This window comes from Micrasema longulum, unplaced genomic scaffold (assembly GCF_059751315.1).
Source record: "Micrasema longulum isolate JH-2025_06_02 unplaced genomic scaffold, ASM5975131v1 h1tg001052l, whole genome shotgun sequence".
In the NCBI taxonomy this organism is placed as follows: Eukaryota; Metazoa; Arthropoda; class Insecta; order Trichoptera; family Brachycentridae; genus Micrasema; species Micrasema longulum.
Window position 1 is genome coordinate 94,727 of NW_028278240.1, and position 17,597 is coordinate 112,323.

General features: G+C 32.9%; 1 protein-coding gene across 5 annotated transcripts in view; it reads right to left on the minus strand.

The window, feature by feature from the left end:
- Positions 1-17,597, minus strand: part of LOC148277307 (myrosinase 1-like) — a 45,095-nt gene that overhangs the window by 14,267 nt on the left and 13,231 nt on the right. For all 5 annotated transcript variants that reach the window (XM_088233065.1, XM_088233064.1, XM_088233067.1 and 2 more), the window contains 7 exons: positions 11,631-11,728; positions 8,789-9,057; positions 6,911-7,315; positions 5,430-5,729; positions 2,050-2,184; positions 1,307-1,413; positions 159-291 (listed from right to left, as the gene is read on the minus strand). In XM_088233065.1, the coding sequence (XP_088089191.1) occupies positions 159-291; positions 1,307-1,413; positions 2,050-2,184; positions 5,430-5,729; positions 6,911-7,315; positions 8,789-9,057; positions 11,631-11,728 (1,447 nt within the window). The remainder of the gene's footprint in view (positions 1-158; positions 292-1,306; positions 1,414-2,049; positions 2,185-5,429; positions 5,730-6,910; positions 7,316-8,788; positions 9,058-11,630; positions 11,729-17,597) is intronic.

Genomic DNA, 17,597 nt, shown 5'->3' on the forward strand with positions numbered 1-17,597 from the left:
TGGAAGAAACTTTATACAATTTTAAATATATAAATAAGTTATTTGATATAATGTAAAATGAATATTTATTGGTGTAAGTATCTAGTCCCAGAGTTAGGTGCTATTTTTAATTACCTCAAGAACATCGCAAGCATTGTAAAAACTACAGCGATACTTACATGGTAGTGAACTGAATCAGCGCTAGAAATCGCGCGTTCTTGGACCATCTTTTTAAAGTATGCAGCTGATTTTTTGGCTGTTCTGGGTAAACTTGCATTCGCTATATTTACAGAGTAAAGTCCGAATCGTTCACTGAAATAAAATGATAATAGAGTAAGAATATGTGAGAAGTTGGATCCAGGGGTACGCTTGCAGAACATGCAGAGCCGAAGTCCTTTTTTTACATTTTCTTTTTTGCTTACTTTATTAAAATATTCAGGCTGGGCCGACCAGTTTGGGTGTTTTTAAAAAAAAAAAAAAAAATTTTTTATTTGTATACCCCCCGGCTGGACAAAGGATTAAAAATAATTTTAAAATAGCGCATAAAAAAATCCGAAAATCTTTTCTAAAAATTAACACTTTGCATTATTTTAATTAGGTGCCTTGGTAGATCCCATAATTGAAATGGTAAGCAAAATATCAATGAATTGTTTTACGGTCATGAGATAGGTAAATATCAAATACAAATCAATATATCTATTAATACATATTAGTAATTCATATATACTATTTATCAATTTTATTAATTTATTTTAATTTATTTAATTTATTTTAATTTTTTAAATTTGTTCATATATTATTAATTCATATAGTTCATATGAGTATAATCTAAAACCGATAAAAAAATACTAGACATAATCAGTAGTCAATTTAAAATTGTAACTATGTCGTATGACGTTATTCGAATTTGACGTCAGGGAAATATCACGTCTTTTTTATTTTTACATTTTTAAAGTATTAAAGGTCAATGAAACTGTCCAGTAAAATTTTTAATTTTTTTTTGCTAATTATTAGTAACATAAAAATATTTTAAAATTTGTAATTTTGAATTCCCGCAAAAACGGTCATCGCGTTGGCCGCGCCCCAAATTCGTCACGATTCATGTTAATTTGTTTCTGGCCATTGAAATTTGTTTAGAACATTATCTCGAATCTTAACGTCACAACAACAAAGGCCAAACATGTCGCGTTTTTCTTACAACGTATTTTTATTAAATTTGTTTTTTACATTCAAAATACAATTAATTATTCTCAAATCATTTAAAGTATTTTTATTGGTATTCGTAGTATGTGATATTTCCCAATTGTGTATGCAAATAGGTACTTACGAGAAGCCAGCTCTCCACTCGAAGTTATCCATCAATGTCCAAGCCACATATCCTGTGATGTTAACGTTATCATCATACACTGCTATCAAAAGTTCGGCCAGATAATCCTAAAATATAAAAAAAATACAACATTTTTGTTTCATTGAAATGTGCAGCAACTAAAGAGTTTTGATATGAAAGATGGGCGTGTCATTCAATCTAACTAATTTTGAGTCCATAAGAATAACATTCGTAAATTTTAACAAATATTTTATATAATTTATTTAGAGAAAATTTTCAAATATCTATACAGAGTTTCAAAACAACAGGTTATTATTCTTGTGCTATTTTGTAAGTTTTTTTTAAAAATTTTCTGTCCGTATTTTTGTAAGAAAAAAAATATGTATTCCCTCGGTACAGTTATCCCAGTGAGATTACATTATTTATTTTGTTTTATATATTTTGAATTAAAATTATATATTTATATATATATATATGAAATACCAGCGAAAGAGAGACAGATACTCATAAAATAGATATATTGTTGAAAAGTTATTTATTTGACATTATTAATAACTGTATTGTAAATAACCAAGGTATTCATAGTATTCGCAGAAAATAAAAATGCATCCACTTTTGTTTTTATTTCAACATTTTGAATAAGGTATTTGTATAGAAAATTAACTTTGCCAGAGATCAGGAAGCATAGAGCGTATGACAACAACATTATCAATAAAGACCGATTTAAATTATTAGTCACATACGTTGAAGTATTCGATACGACTGTTGTCTTCTAGACCGCCTCTATCAGAAACACCATTTTCTGTTATCATAATTTCTGGATGATCATACTCCTTGTCAGCCCACCGCAACATGTCTCCGAAACCTTTGGGGTACACCTACAAAATTAAAAAAATTCATCAGCTTACATTTACAAATAACAATAATTATGATTTTTTTTTATAAATATGTAAATACTCAGTACCTATCACCCGACATTTAAAATTTTTGGTTAAAAAATGGACGGGAAAAAGAGGACGAAGGGAAGCAAATCTATATTTCCAAGGATTTTTTGTTAAGGCAATCCATCCTAAGAAAGATGATTTATGGTTCCAAGGATGTACTATAACTATCGAAGGTAATCTAATAATTCATGGCTGGGATTTAAAAGGGCCAATGTCGTAAATCACAGCATTACGGCAATTTTACAAAAAAAAATACTACTATTTTGTGACATTATAATAAACTGTTTGAGGTGTTGGAAACTATTTTCAGTAAAAAAATACTACCACATATGTGTCTATAACTTTTTGAAATATGTTTAATTTTTAATTGACATCAGCCCTTTATAAAATGTTAGCAAGAATTTTTTTTATCCAGATTTGCCCTTTTAGACCCAAGACACAGAATATATGAATAAATATTACTTTAAATAAATAACATTACAAAACCAATATACAAAAAAGTCAGTAAGTTAGTAACATACCAGCAGTTCTTAAATTTTTAATTGCGATTGGCGATTGATTTATATAAAACGAGCTGAACCCGGCAATGCTTTGCTATTGCTAGATTTGAGTACATACTCCGATATAAATAAAATGAACACAATCGAATGTTTGATATCAATTATTGTGTTCAGTCAAAATTAGATATGAACGTATACATTATTATTTTTGTGTTTCCGTTTACATAAATTGTGAGGACAGAGAATTTTGATAAATGGGTGATCGAACATTATTTTCCTGTCAATGTCTTGCAGATACCTCCCCGATACTGTGCGAAAAAGACAACTGAATGTTAGACCTTTTGTTAGAATAGACAAAATAAACGTTTCGTTATCCCGTTTTCCGCACCTCAAAACTGAACCGATTTCGTTATTTTTTTTAGACAGAGTATCAGAATAAAATTTTCTGTATCGGTACGTTCTGCGGTTTTAAAAATAGTTATTTTTGTATTCCGCGCGCCCAAAGACAGCAGATAAAACTGTACTTTTTACTGGTTTTTATGGTCCTAGTTCCCGTAGAAAATATTTTTTATATAAACGAAATAATGCCAAATATCTAAAGTGTGTAAAAAAAATCACTGCCCTAGTGCCATAATCCAGAGAGAAAATACGGTAATACATTTGTATGAAAAAAAGTCGGACCACGTTTCCTCTTAAGATTAAACATTATTAAGTATACTTGACAAATGTAAAATAATATCTTTCTCGCGACAAAAAAACCTATACAATTCAACTAGTTGTAATTTTCTCAAACTGAACGGTTTGGGTAGGTTAGGAAGAAATTGCCTTAAGGCAATATGCCCGCCCTTATATATATATATATATATATATATATATAAATTGGATATGTATATAAAGTGTCAAATAAATAAACTACAAACGAAAAAATATTTCCCTTTCAATGGTTTCGTCAATAAAGGATTTTAGCATTTCCGTGAACACATTGATAATATATTATAATCAATTCTCTCAAGGTTTTATCAATAGAATGATGACGGACTTCAAAACTATGAATACCATCAAAATCTTTATTGCTCACTAGTTCGACCCCATCTAGAATACGCTTCTCCTATTTGGTCTCCATTCTGTAGAACTCCATTTTACAGAACTCATATTGACCATATCGAGTCTGTCCAACACCGTTTTCTAAGAAAGGTGGCATGGTTGCTCGGATTACAAAGGGGTAATTATTCATATTTTGAAATAAAGCAATCTCTTAATTTGTCTTCATTGGAAAAACGTAGAACTGAGATGGACTTTGTATGCATTTTCAAAATACTTAATGCTCTAAGTGATGTCCCATCTCTCTTGCAATCAATTTCTTTTCATGTTCCCAACTATGCACCAGAAGTCAAAATCTACAATTTATTAAATTTTCTAAGAGCAACTTATGTTTTTATCCCCTAATGTCCTGAATGTGTAGATTAGTAAATTCGTCACACGACTTGGAATTCTTTGGGATAGATCTTCCGGCTTTTCGTAGATCTCTACGCGACTAAAACAGTGTGGAATGTAGTTGGATTGGTATGATTTAGCTCGAAGTCTTATGTCTTTCGCTTTTATGAACATATTGTATTGCCCTTGGTTGTCTTTGCTACATAGTTTTATGTTATTTTTGTTCAGTTTCTTGTATTTATGTTTCTTCACGTAACTGTTGTAATTGGCTTAGGCCGTCAATATAATAAATATATAAATAATGCTTTTATGTAACCATAAAAACAGGTTCGGTGTTCTTAAATAAAACCATTAACCTATTAGTACACATAGACGCACCCTGAGCCCTCTAAAATTATGACACTTAACTCATGCCCGAATGCCCGAACGAGTCACTGCCAACGTGTATTTAGTCGTTCTTTAACCGTCAGCCTATTTTGACGTGATCTTGATATTTCATTTGAAACCCAAATACTTAATTGTGCGTGAAAGCTGTAAAAACTGTTTGGATAAAAGGAAAAAAGATAGAGTATCTTTGTATTGATAAGTAGGTACCAGGTACTTGTTTATGATTGAATTCTAAATCTAGAAATAATTAATATTCAAATATTTAATTTAAGCAGGTACCTAAGTACTTGTTTATGTTTGAATTCCAAAACATGAAATAATTTCTTTTTATATACCTTTACCATATATAGAATTATTTTTTCATATGTCAAACTCTGCTCTTCTCACCAACAGAGGTGCACTGTATTTAGGAATGCGATTTTCAAAAATGTATTGAATGTCAGTCAATATTATTTTAGTATTACCAAAAATCCAGTAAAAAGAAATAAATAAGTTGACATTATAAGGAATTTAAGGAAATAATCTGATTAGAATCCATAAAAAAATGAATGTTCAAAAACAAACTTTTTTATACACAAAAAAATTACATCCTACCAATTTTTAGTGTATCCATTCTCGTTGAATGTAACCCTGGTGATAGATTAAAAAAAAACATTTTTGCTCCTAACCTTGTTTTCTAATGAATAAATTGAAAATTTTATTAGCTATAAATATGCTTGTGGCAAAGATCTACGTTTTGCTGTTTTCAGCGTTTTCACCGCACGTAAATCGGTCCAGTTATTCAGACCACCGAGGACACACATACAAGCATTGCCTTTTATATATACATATATATATATATATATTATTGTATATTACCCTCAGCCATTCTGATGCCGATGGTTTTCCCACTTCAAGTGATACTTTTGCCCCAATATCTTTTAGCCATGAAGGTGACTGCGCTGTTGCGTCAATTCCAGGAGTGACCAGATGAGTAGTGTAGTGATTGATCCCGAGGATGTCAGCTGTTCCTTTTATACGGTCAATCCATTCTTGAGTCATTACCGGAAGACGAGATTTAGATAGACCTTCCGTAACGCTGTTGGCATTAATCTGATCGATCATGGCTTTTGGATATCCGCCATTTTTTGTATAAATAGGATGCGCAAACCATCCGAACTAGAAATAATAAAATACTCTCTGTCAAGTGTGCGGGTATTAAAATACAACACATACATTGTAAAAAATGTATTACAACACGAATTCATCAGGTACACGACTGAATAAAACAAATAATCTGGCATGCTTATTTCTCTCGACCACGACCGTTCTCAAGGTTTTCCTTTGACTAAACTTTTTTGAATCTCGGAAATCAATGTAAATTGAAAATTCATTATTTGATGGCGAGTGAATCGATGCCAAATAAATTTCTTTGTTCAACCACATATGTTTTATTTATCAACATTAATGCACATTGTACACTTTTAACATTTCAATATTTTTTTATTTTTTTTCATGTAAATAAATCATCATAACTGAAACCATTCCCCCTTCCATAAAGCACTGCTTTAGTAAACCAAATGCAGCGTATTTCGGTTATGTGTTACATGAAGGTAAGGTGAGTAAGGTGAAGGTGCCAGTACCAGTCGGGACAATGAAATATTGAGTTCAAACAAACTTCAAAATCAATATTTCACACTCGGGAATCGAACCCAGGACCTCAAGAATGGTAAGCGAACACGCCTACCACTACACAACGAGGCAGACTTATCTCCACTTGATTTCTTTATTCAGGATTTTTACCTGAGTGCAGCCATCGAGTTAAATACACATAAATGAAAAGAGCTACAAAAAATATTCAATGACCAAATTAATAATGTGAAAGCAAAAAAAAATAAAAATATTTACGTAACTGTTTTTAGAATTGAAGACATAAGTGAATAAAGGTGTTATATTAAAAACAGAGATCTCTGGGTTTAAAGTTTTGAATACCAGGACAATTATTGATACCTAATACACCTTCATTCGTTGTCAAAATCGGTTTTCTGTTACTTGTTGATGGTGTAGTTGGCTTTATATGAAAGGGCTGCAAATAAATCTTCATTTATGTATAAAAAAAAGGTTTTTGAAAATTCGCAACATAACGCCTTCATCCATTCGTGTCTTCAATTGTTGCTAAAATTTATGTACATCGAATCTTTACAAATGATTTGAAATAATAATGTTTTCGTTTTCAATATTGATGTTATTTTGTTGTTATTTTTTTTACATTATTTTAAGTTATGACCAGTTTTTCAGACCAGAAAATAATTTAAAAGTTTATTTAGGTAAACCCAATTAAAGTTATGTTTAAAAAATACCTTGAACTGATTTGCTACTACTGCTAAAGCCACGTCAGCGGAACTCTTAGGATCTTGAGGAGCGTACCAAATAGAATTGATGCTGATCATTATTCTTCCATTTTGAGTAGGACGATAAGTTTTATCATACAGATGGTAAGATTCTGCGTGAGCCTTAAGTAAAGTGTCTCCACACAGGTAATTTCCAACTCCGTGGCTGTTGATTGCCGGAGCTTTCTTTTCATCACCATATCCATCTTCACAAATTTCATATGGCTCATTGAATGTAATCCACAATTTAACTCTATCGCCGAAGGTTTTGTAACAAAGATTGGAATAGTCCTTAAAGTAGTCAATCATGAAAGGGTTTGCCCAGCCACCGATGTCCATCAAAGTTTGAGGAAGATCCCAGTGGAATAAGGTTACCTATAATAAAAATTAGTACAAATTAAATAAGAAATATTTACACACGCAAACGCTGGTACGCCAACAATTAATGTAAAACGCTATAAATATTTATTTTAAACATTAAGTATGCCATTATGCCAAATTAATTGTAGAATACACGCGAGTAATGGCTTCACGCAGAAATTAGTCATAAAAGTGCTCCAACCCCAGTGGCTTTATCAAGTAAATACAGCGGAACCTCTACATTTGTCCACCTCATATTCGTAATATTCAATAATCACATTATGATGATATTTTTCTTCACCATATTCATTACTGTTCTTCGTATTCGTCGTCACTCCCACCGCCTCCACTGGCACATTACAAGTTCCTTGTCAATGCGGACCCCCTGATCAAAATTGAAAATACTATTGACTGTTTTAATTAATATCAACTTTTCTTCTTTACATTAACCTTCCCCCTCTTTTGCTTGTACCACTATGTATATCGTAGGCATACAAGAGAAATTGACCAAGTGACAAAATCAATAATGTTCAGGGGAGCCCTTTTAGTGTTTTTCGAGAGTTCAATTGATTCTCAAAGATCAGATTTTTCAAGTAGGTGGTTGATAATTGTTCATATTATGTACGGTACTTTCAACTTTGATGTAAAGCATAAACGTAATTTAAAAACATTATCACTTTTAAATAAAATAAAAAAATGAAAAAATTTGTCAATTTTGCCTGTAAAATTCGTCATGAAATTTTGCAGACAAACATTTTTGTTTCGTTCGTTGAGGGAGGTATTATTTTGGTTTATTTTATTTTAAAAATATAAATAATGTTTTAGGGATTTTTAAATATTTATAAAGGTTAAATAAACACAGAAATACAAAATAAATGAAAAAGAACATATAATTAAGAAGTGTTACGTGATAATTTAAAGAATAAATTTTATTAATGAACTTTTAATTAAAAAAAACTTATCTGTCAAATACAAAACGTATTCTAAATTACTAAATACTTACTACTAACTCTAACTAACTCTTCACTGGTGACATTTACCTACATGTAAAATGTTACTTGGTCATTCTTTGGATCCCTAATTTACTAATAAAAGTGACGATGTGTGTTGGTTAGTTTTACTTGTCAAAAATCTTTGAGCTTCTATCAAATGGTCACATATTTTAAAAACTATTTTTTTGGTGTGGCATTTTTACTAGTCATTATGCTAAAACTATGTCAAAAAGACAATAATCTCGATTTCGTCATTTTTGCAAATGGTCACTTTTACTTGTATAACCACGATATATTAAGTTAAATAAAGTTAAAGTTTGAACAAAATATTATCCACTTTTATACGATTTTTAGGAATTGGAAACAGATCAATTGAATTTCCGTTATTTTTTATGCAAGTGTGCGTAAGGTCAAAACCAGAGAGCTCTGAAATGGAATTCAAATTTAAGCCCGATAAAGCCCTTAAACACATCATCGATAATATTTTAAAACATACCATGGGTTGGATTTTCTTGTCCAATAGAAGATTGATCAGCTTGTTGTAGTAGGCAATTCCCTCTGGGTTGATTACATCGATCCTTCCAGTTGGTAAGATTCTGGCCCACGACAGTGAGAGACGATACACGTCTACTCCCAAATATGTTAGCTCCTCTACATCCTCAGCATATCTATTGTAAGAGTCTACAGCAACATCTCCGTTAGTCCTGTCAGCTATCAGTTCTGGTCTCGAGTGTGACAATCTATCCCAGACATTCTCAGTCTTCCCTGGAAAAAAAGAAAATTAAGGATGAAATAGGGAACATCTAGGTACATTGCTTATCATCAAACCCTTATTTGCACCTGACAATACATAGGGCACTGCATGGTTAATTTAAATACAGCGTATCTAGATCATCGGTTACTGGAAGGAAATATTATCAGTCTTACGCTTTAGCAGTGGCGATTTTGCAGGTGAAGCAAGTGAGGCTCCACTTCATTGAAAAATCACACTCCACACGTTCACAATGCGGAGCTTTAAATAAGAAGCTTAAATATAGAAATACATCAAAGTAAAAATAGCTGTATTCCCATGCCCAAAATACAGTTTTTTGCAAAATGCACAGACTACGCTAACTGCATCTTCAGTCTATTAATTTAGTAGCACTTTTTCAGACAACACGTGCTGCAAGCACATCTTTATTTTAATGAACATAAGGTTTACATTGGTGTACATTAATATCGGTTAAGCGGAAAGTAAACAAGCCTCAAACGCTAAGAGAAAAAATACCAGCAAGACGTCGTGAGTTTTGATCTTAGGGGAATGTTTTGACCATAACTCATGTTCCAGTGTGAGTACAATAGGACAAACTTCACCCACCATTCTCCCCTGTTACCTACGCATCCACAGAACAGCTATTAATTATGCTGAGCTGTCGGACTTGCTCCATACCATTCCTGTTCAAATTAAATTAGCTATCCTTTCCATTAAATGGCCATCCCCTCAATTAGTATCTTCTTTATTTCTATTTTCCTTTACGTTATTTCCTTTTTTTTTTTTAAATATTTTTTACAAATTAGTGAAATAACTATGATTCTATTTTATGCCAATTGCCATACTACTTTATATACTTTTTAACGAAATATTGTAAGAGCCCTCTGGGCTGAAATAAATAACTCATTCAAATGATGAGTTTGATTTTTATGGCGCCTCGTAGATAAAGTAAGAGAAAGGGAGCAGAGAGCAAAGAGCAGAGTATCTACTCTTGTGAAATTGCAGGTTTCGGCACTGAGTACGTATGCACCTAGTAATTAATAACTTCGTATGCGCCAACTACTATACAGTTTTGTGTGTGAAATATAACCAGAATATGGATGAGTGTTTTGGACTTGATGGCTACTCTCAAGTAAAAATTTAAATCTGATGACAAAACGTCCACCTCATAGTATTAATATACTATGAGGTGAACGTTTCGTAGTTGGTGTGTAGGATTAGGTTGCTGGGGGCTGGAGCTCCCATCCCAGTAAGAGATTAACAGAAGACTCGAGGTTGCTGTTTAATGCATATTTATTACATGGTAAATAAATAATGAATTAAACGATCTCGCACGAATGTTACGGCGCGGCGATGAGATGTTGAACTGGCTGCACTGGGACTCACTGATTGACTGAATGACTTTCTGGCCATTACCATGCCCTGCGTTCTCTTTATAGTCCTTCCTTTCTTTGTTATTCATATCTCCATGGTAGGGACGATGTTAATGTACTGAAGGACGACGCTCTCGTCTTTATGTGCAATACTGTTAGAGTTGCACAATATGTTATATTGGATTCTATAGAAAACGCTAACTTGCTTCATAGGTCGTCGCACTATAATTTCAGGTGAAATTATTATGAATCTGACTATGACTATAAATCCCACAGGTGCATTCACCTACCTATGTGAGGCCCTTTTCCCTAGACCAGCACCCGAAGGGTGGAAAGATCATCTTACCTTCCTGTAACGGATGACCGAGATACGCTACATTTAGTTTAACAATGTAGTGTCCTATGCGCCATAAGTTACGGATAAGGGTTTGACATATAATAATAATGTACGTTTGAGTGACTATTAGTTGAAATAAAATTTGAACAATGTTTTTATGCGGGTAGGCTACTTAATTTTTTGAAATTTAGTGGATTACCTTCTGCATTGGATTTTTTAGATGCACATACAAAATTTGCTATCTTATGTTTTGGGGGACAGTATTCAAATCCCTTCATGAAATGGGTCCAAGATATTTATCGGGCCTCTGTATACTGTTTTAGGGGACAGTATTTAAATCCCTTCATGAAATGGGTCCAAGATATTTATCGGGCCTCTGTATTAGGAAAAGTACATGCCAAAGAAAATCTACTTCTAGGTGAACATTTGATTCAGGCAGAAGAAAACTTGTCAGACTCCGGCGCTGCCCGAACACACAATATGTAGATTCGGAGATTGTGATTTGGCGTAGCCGGCCCTTCTGCCTGGAACCAATTTCCTTCACACTTGCGAATTATCTACAGTCCCAGTCAGTTCAGATCTCAACCCCAAATTTACAATCAGAAAGTTTAATATTATGCGGTGTTAGCTTAGTTAGAATGTAAGCTTAAGTAAATTTTAAAGCACCCGGATATTTTTTTTTGTTTTATAAATTAGCCAAATATTGTTATTACATATTATTATTATTCTACAACGGTTGAAACATGTTTAATGGGAAAATATGAACAATCACAAAACGTCCATAAACGTTACATAATTGATATCGTCTCTATGATAATTTTGATATACCCATGTCATTTTAAATATATTTTTATCACATTTATTGATTTTATCTTACCCGAAAGATTCCAAGCACCTTCAATTTGGTGAGCAGCTGTGGCCACCCCGAATATAAAACCATCTGTGAAGTTAGTGTATTTGTAATCGGCGGCAAAACTGAAAAGAAATACATTCAAATTGAAAACATATACATTTGATGTAATCAAAAAAGGCGTAGACTGTTTTTTTTAAAATAACATTTAAGGTTTCTTGTAATCAGTGTTGCCATTGTTGACAATCCCAATTTTCCTGATCCCCAAAAATCTAGGTCAAATTACCCAAATTTTAGTAAAACTAAGCCCTGATTCCTCACAAATTCCTTACATAATTATCTAAATAAAAAAAACAAATTTTAATGAAAATTTATAATATTTTAAATAAAACTTATAACACGTCTGGTTATATTTCAAAGATATTTATTGCTTCAGTTCATACATTACATTCAGTACAAGCACTAGGAAATGAAATAAATACAATATCGTTGGTTACACGGGTTGACAGGCACTGATTTTACAGATGAGAGGCGGTGGAGATATTGTTTCACAAGGGGTGAGTTCGGGTTCCGGGTGGCCAAAACGCGTGTGTGCCTCGGGCAACCGAACTAGCTCTTCCCAGTAATATGGTGTCTCGTTCAGAAGTTAGTGAAAGGGCCTAACAGCCAGCATTTGTACTTCACTGAGTAGGTACTCGGGATCAATTACTATGATCTGGATTAATCAAATTATATATCTGACCAAAGAACCCGGAGGTGCCAAATAAGGCAAGCAACTAGGTTAGCAAGGGTTGACAGTATAATATGACTGTACATCAGTGTTTCCTAGCCTTCTTTATGCCATGCCCCACCATAGTCTTTTCAAAAGTCAGATGCCCGACCGGCATCTTTTTTTAATTAAACAGCAGGTACATTTTTAAATCATATTGTAATATGTTTGTTAACATATGAACCCCTAATGAAATGATATAAAACCTATTCTAATACATATATAATAAGTGAAATTATTACAAAACACAAATTGAAAATGTAATTAAGTAGAATAAAATAAAAATGAAAACGATAATAAAACACAAAAGACAATTGAAATTGAGTACAAACACACACATATCTCGACGCCTAATTCATGATTAAATTCAGTTACGCTTGCTACAAAGAAATTTTATGTCCGGATCTAACTTAGTTATTTCAGTCTTAGGTCCCCTTTATACCTATATTAGTTATATCCAATCGATTTCGTTTTTTAATGAGTAAATCGCGTAGGGCACTAAAACCACATTCCACCAAATAAGATGAGGGAAAGGGTAACAATCATTTTCTGGCATGCAAAGTAATATTAGAATATTTTATGTTAGTTTTTTCGGAAGCAAATCCATGCCATTATTCCTTTTATTTACAATAAATTTGTAATCGAATCATCATTTTGCATTTCTGAAAGTTTCTCTTGATACATTCGAAATATCTACCGGCATTGGTTGTGTCAACTGAGCTGGAAAATTTATTTCCTTTAAATCAGCAAATCGTTCTTTAAAATCAGTTAATAAAGTTTGCAGATGGTCGAAAATAACAAGTTTAGCATTATCAGTCACTTCACAAGTACAATTAGGCGTATATTTCAATTTTTTACATCTCAGGCATTTTTACGTATGATCGATGAGTATTCCCCTTTATATGTGGAATGCCGACGTGTCTCATCTCTGAAGCGTGGTGCCCCACCTCTAAGGCGCTATGCCCCACCGGTGGGGCGTACGCCCCACCGTGGGAAACACTGCTGTACAGGATGAGTGCCAGGGCGTAGCCTATTACCAAAGAGTTCCAGATAAGGAAAGCAAGCTGGTTCGCTAGGAGAGCCCTGAGTGGGTGTCCTTACCAAAAAGTACCAAGAAGTTAGGTAAGCAGAAAGGTTAGAGGACGACCCGGAATACTCTGACTTCTGGAGCTAGAAATCCGCCTTATAAAGCCCGAAATTCAGGGGGGGTGAGAAATTTAGGGGTCTCGCGGGGCATCGCATTGGAATGCGCAAAGGTAAGCGCGGGTGGCTGAAGGGCATCGCATTAGAATGCGGTCGAATATGCAAACCTATACCATATGTTAGAGGAGTTGTTAATACGTAACTATCTCGTAAGAAAATAATAACAATATGCGAAATAAAATGTAAAGGAAAAAGGCGGGTGATAAACTTACATTTGAAGCACTAACTTTGTGGTTATTCATTATAATAAAATAAATAAAAACAACTAAGTTTTTGATCACGTATTATTTTTATTTTATTAACTGGACTTCTTTATCAAGGTATACATAACTAATGAATTATTTACTATTTTATTTTACCAATGTTTACTAAGCTTTGAAACCGGTCGGCAGAAAAAAAGAATGTGGTTAAAAACAAAGCTATTTTTATTTTATTCAGCATTGTTTTTTGCCATATATATCTTTGTTGTTAACATTTTATTTGATGGATTAAATTTGAAACTACGCCCTTGTTTTTTATTTTCTTCTCTGGTAGCCAATAAAGATACTACAGTATATGTATGTAGGCGTCGGTTTTCCCACGAATCCCCCAATCGAGTTGAGGTTCCCCGCAGTTTGGCGAATTTTCCACAAATTGGCAACACTAATTGTAATATTGTATAATATTAAACATGCCCATGCGATGTTATCACAATAAATCATAAAATTTTATTAAATACGATGTACACATACATGTTTATTTATTTGGTATTTTCACGAGTTCGTTAGATTGTACCTATCGAGATCACTTATCACAAGATAGCATCGATCTTAATGATTGGGTTTATAATAATAAAAGCAATGTACCTACAATAAGTGATTTACTGCTGCACTTTACACTACACTACTTTAGGGTTTGATTTCGTAATCTTTTTGATCGGTTTTTCAATGTATTTTTCAGAAATATCCTAATATTTGAAATACTTTGGGGGCTCTAACTTTTTTATATTATTTTTTAGTATATTTTATTAGTATAATGAAATATTTTTACAGTTTTTTTAGTTTTTAGAAAAATTAAATCACATGTAAGACGCCTTTTTTGTAAGTGATTCTATATTAAAATAATATATCAAAGATGCGCCGTAATCATTTCAATTTTACCAAAACGATATTCTAGATATGTATATCAACTAATATAATAATATCATCTAAATTTATTAAAACAATGAATTTACAGATAATTAACAGCCAAAAGATAAGTAATTTACATGTATATTCAAATATTCTTTTTTTTTTTTTAGAACAAAAAAATATAAATAAAAAAGTAAAATATTTACACATAAGATGCTATTCATTTATAAACTTTTTATCAAGTAGCCACTTTCTTTAAAATATTAATTAATTCATATTTTTCTAAGACGTAACTGGTATCTGCTACCAGGAAAAAATGTTATAACGACCACGTTATACTACCTAAAATACGTAAAAACTGTCATCGTGAAAAGTTTATATCGACGCTGGAAAGGAAAAAGTAACCTAACGATCTCGTATTCTCGTATTTTCAATTTTTATTTAAATTATATAGGAATCACGCCAAAATACTACGTATGTGTGAGATTTTTGTATTAATTTAAAAAAACCAAAAAAAAATTTTTGGCCCTGTAAAGTTGCTACATGTCTTAGTAACTTTTTGTTGCCCTTGCATTTTTAAATAAAATTTATCTTAAACAATATTGTGAGTTTGTGACTGGCTTTCATCTCCTAGGGAGTGATTAAGATTAAATATCACAACCTATATATGTTACATACACATTCATTAGCTAATTACACATGAAATGTGATTGCATCCTGTTTCTTTAAGATCTTAGCAGTATTTCTATACTTTAAAAGGACCCAACACGGCATAGTTGAATTTAAATCAGGAGTTGCGTACTGAGGGACGTCTACAAAGAAACTAATGGGTCAAAACGTAAACCTACTCATTTATGAGTAGTTCAGTCGCCTTCTGTTTGGTGTGCGTATGCGGTTTCTAGACTATTCTTAATTCTATGCACTATACTTAGGCGTAACTTTATTCCAAGTTTATGAGTAAGGCTCGTCGACATGTAGTAGATAAAGAAATTGTAAATTTTGTAAATAAACCATTTTTATTACTATTACTATTATTAATGCATTGGAACCTACCCACAGTGTTCCTCGAAATCAAAACCAAATCTAAACAAGTAATTTTTTTAAAAGATTTAAATGTGCCGATTTGCTCTTGCCCTATTTTAAAAAATCTTGCTTTACGTGCAAATTTATAAACACTAAAAATAATATACTGGAAATTCATTACTATAGAGAAAATTTAAGAGAAGGAATATGGAAGTTAATGACCTATCATTAGCTAGTTTATAACTCCCAAGGGGGTGAAATCTAGGCTTTGCTGCAAGCATTTGGACGAACTCAAAATATTACCATCATAAGAGGAGTTACAATTTTTTCATGAGTTGCCTAGTAGGTGAAATAATTAGGATGAATCTTGCCCACATAACTATTAGGTCATCAGCTCTTTGACTTCACAAAAATCAATAAATTAATGAATTAAGGAAATATTGATGTTCAAATATACGCAAAATAGTGAATGTTCACAGTGTGTAAAGTGGCCACTTAAACCAGTCAATAACAGTTCATAAGCCCCGTTTTTACAGCAGTTTTTACGGGCTTTTGCCCATATTTCCTTTTCTAAAATTTCCTCTATTTGTAATATTTTTATCTTAAATGTATCTTACGGCAGGCGCCGCCGCCGTGGCGCTGTTGGTTGGACGGCCAACTGCGAAACTGGCGTCGCGGGTTCGATTCCCGCCAGTAGCGAGAAAAAAATCCAAGAAATATTGTTTCCTCAATTGGTCTAGGTGTTGTGGTGTATTTTTCATAACTTCCTTCCATATCCTCTCTTTCCCACCTGCTGACAAGCCTCTAAAATAGCTTAAAACAATCAAATATATATTTATTTTTTATAGAATATGGCCAACAGATAAGAAGATTATAAAAAAATAAATAAATTCATTATAATCTTCAAGATATGATATAAAATAACGGAACGCCCATTTCTCGTTATTAAAACATTTTTTGGAAAATAGAGAGATAACTAGCAAAACAAAAAAATGACGATAGTGATCTATGTTATCTTTTAATTAAATATTGTTGAATATAAAACTTTTAGTTGCGCAATAACCATGTCACCAAATCACCAAGTTAGATGATGTTTTAAATAGAGAAGGAAAAACTCATGAAATAAATTTAAGTTACATACACTCGATAGTATCTGAAGCGTAAGTTTTATAAGAAAAAATACTACTAGTATGTATTTACCGTATTATTTTACATTTATATACGCTAAAATTTGTGTGCTAGTGCAGTGCTATATGCAAAGGCCCGGATAAGGGAGAGAGAGCAATACTAAGTGCTTAGCCATAGTGGCGAGCGTTTTGCGGCGCGGCACGGGCGCAATGAACTCAAACATTAAACAAAATATTATTTATTTATTTATTTACATTTAACTATAAGTTTCAAATACCTGGGAGTATATATTACAGAAAATGGCAGCTTTAAAAAAAACTGGGAGTGCGGCTAGGAGTCGCAGGCACCACATTCAACACTATAAAGGCTGCCTGGAGATCGGATATTTATTCAGTGAAAACCAAACCCCCCTGTATATCGCCTGCATAACACCTATTCTCCTCCACGGATGCGAATCGTAAACAGCAAAATTCTGAGTTTTGAGAATGGGTGTCTCAGAAGAATCTTGGGTGTGCGGTGGTTTGACTTCGTAAGAAATAAAGTAGTAAGAGAACGGAAGCAGCAAACTCCGGTGACAACTGTTACTAAAGCTAGGGTTTCCTAGGACAGCGGTGCCCGTATTTTAACGGCCGTAGTGAACGGTGATGCAGTGGACAGCCGTCGTAAAGGTGACTAGAGTGTGGTTTTCTAGGAAAACGGTGTTATCAACACCATTTAACACCGTTTTCCTAGGAAACCACTCTCTAATCACCTTTACGATGG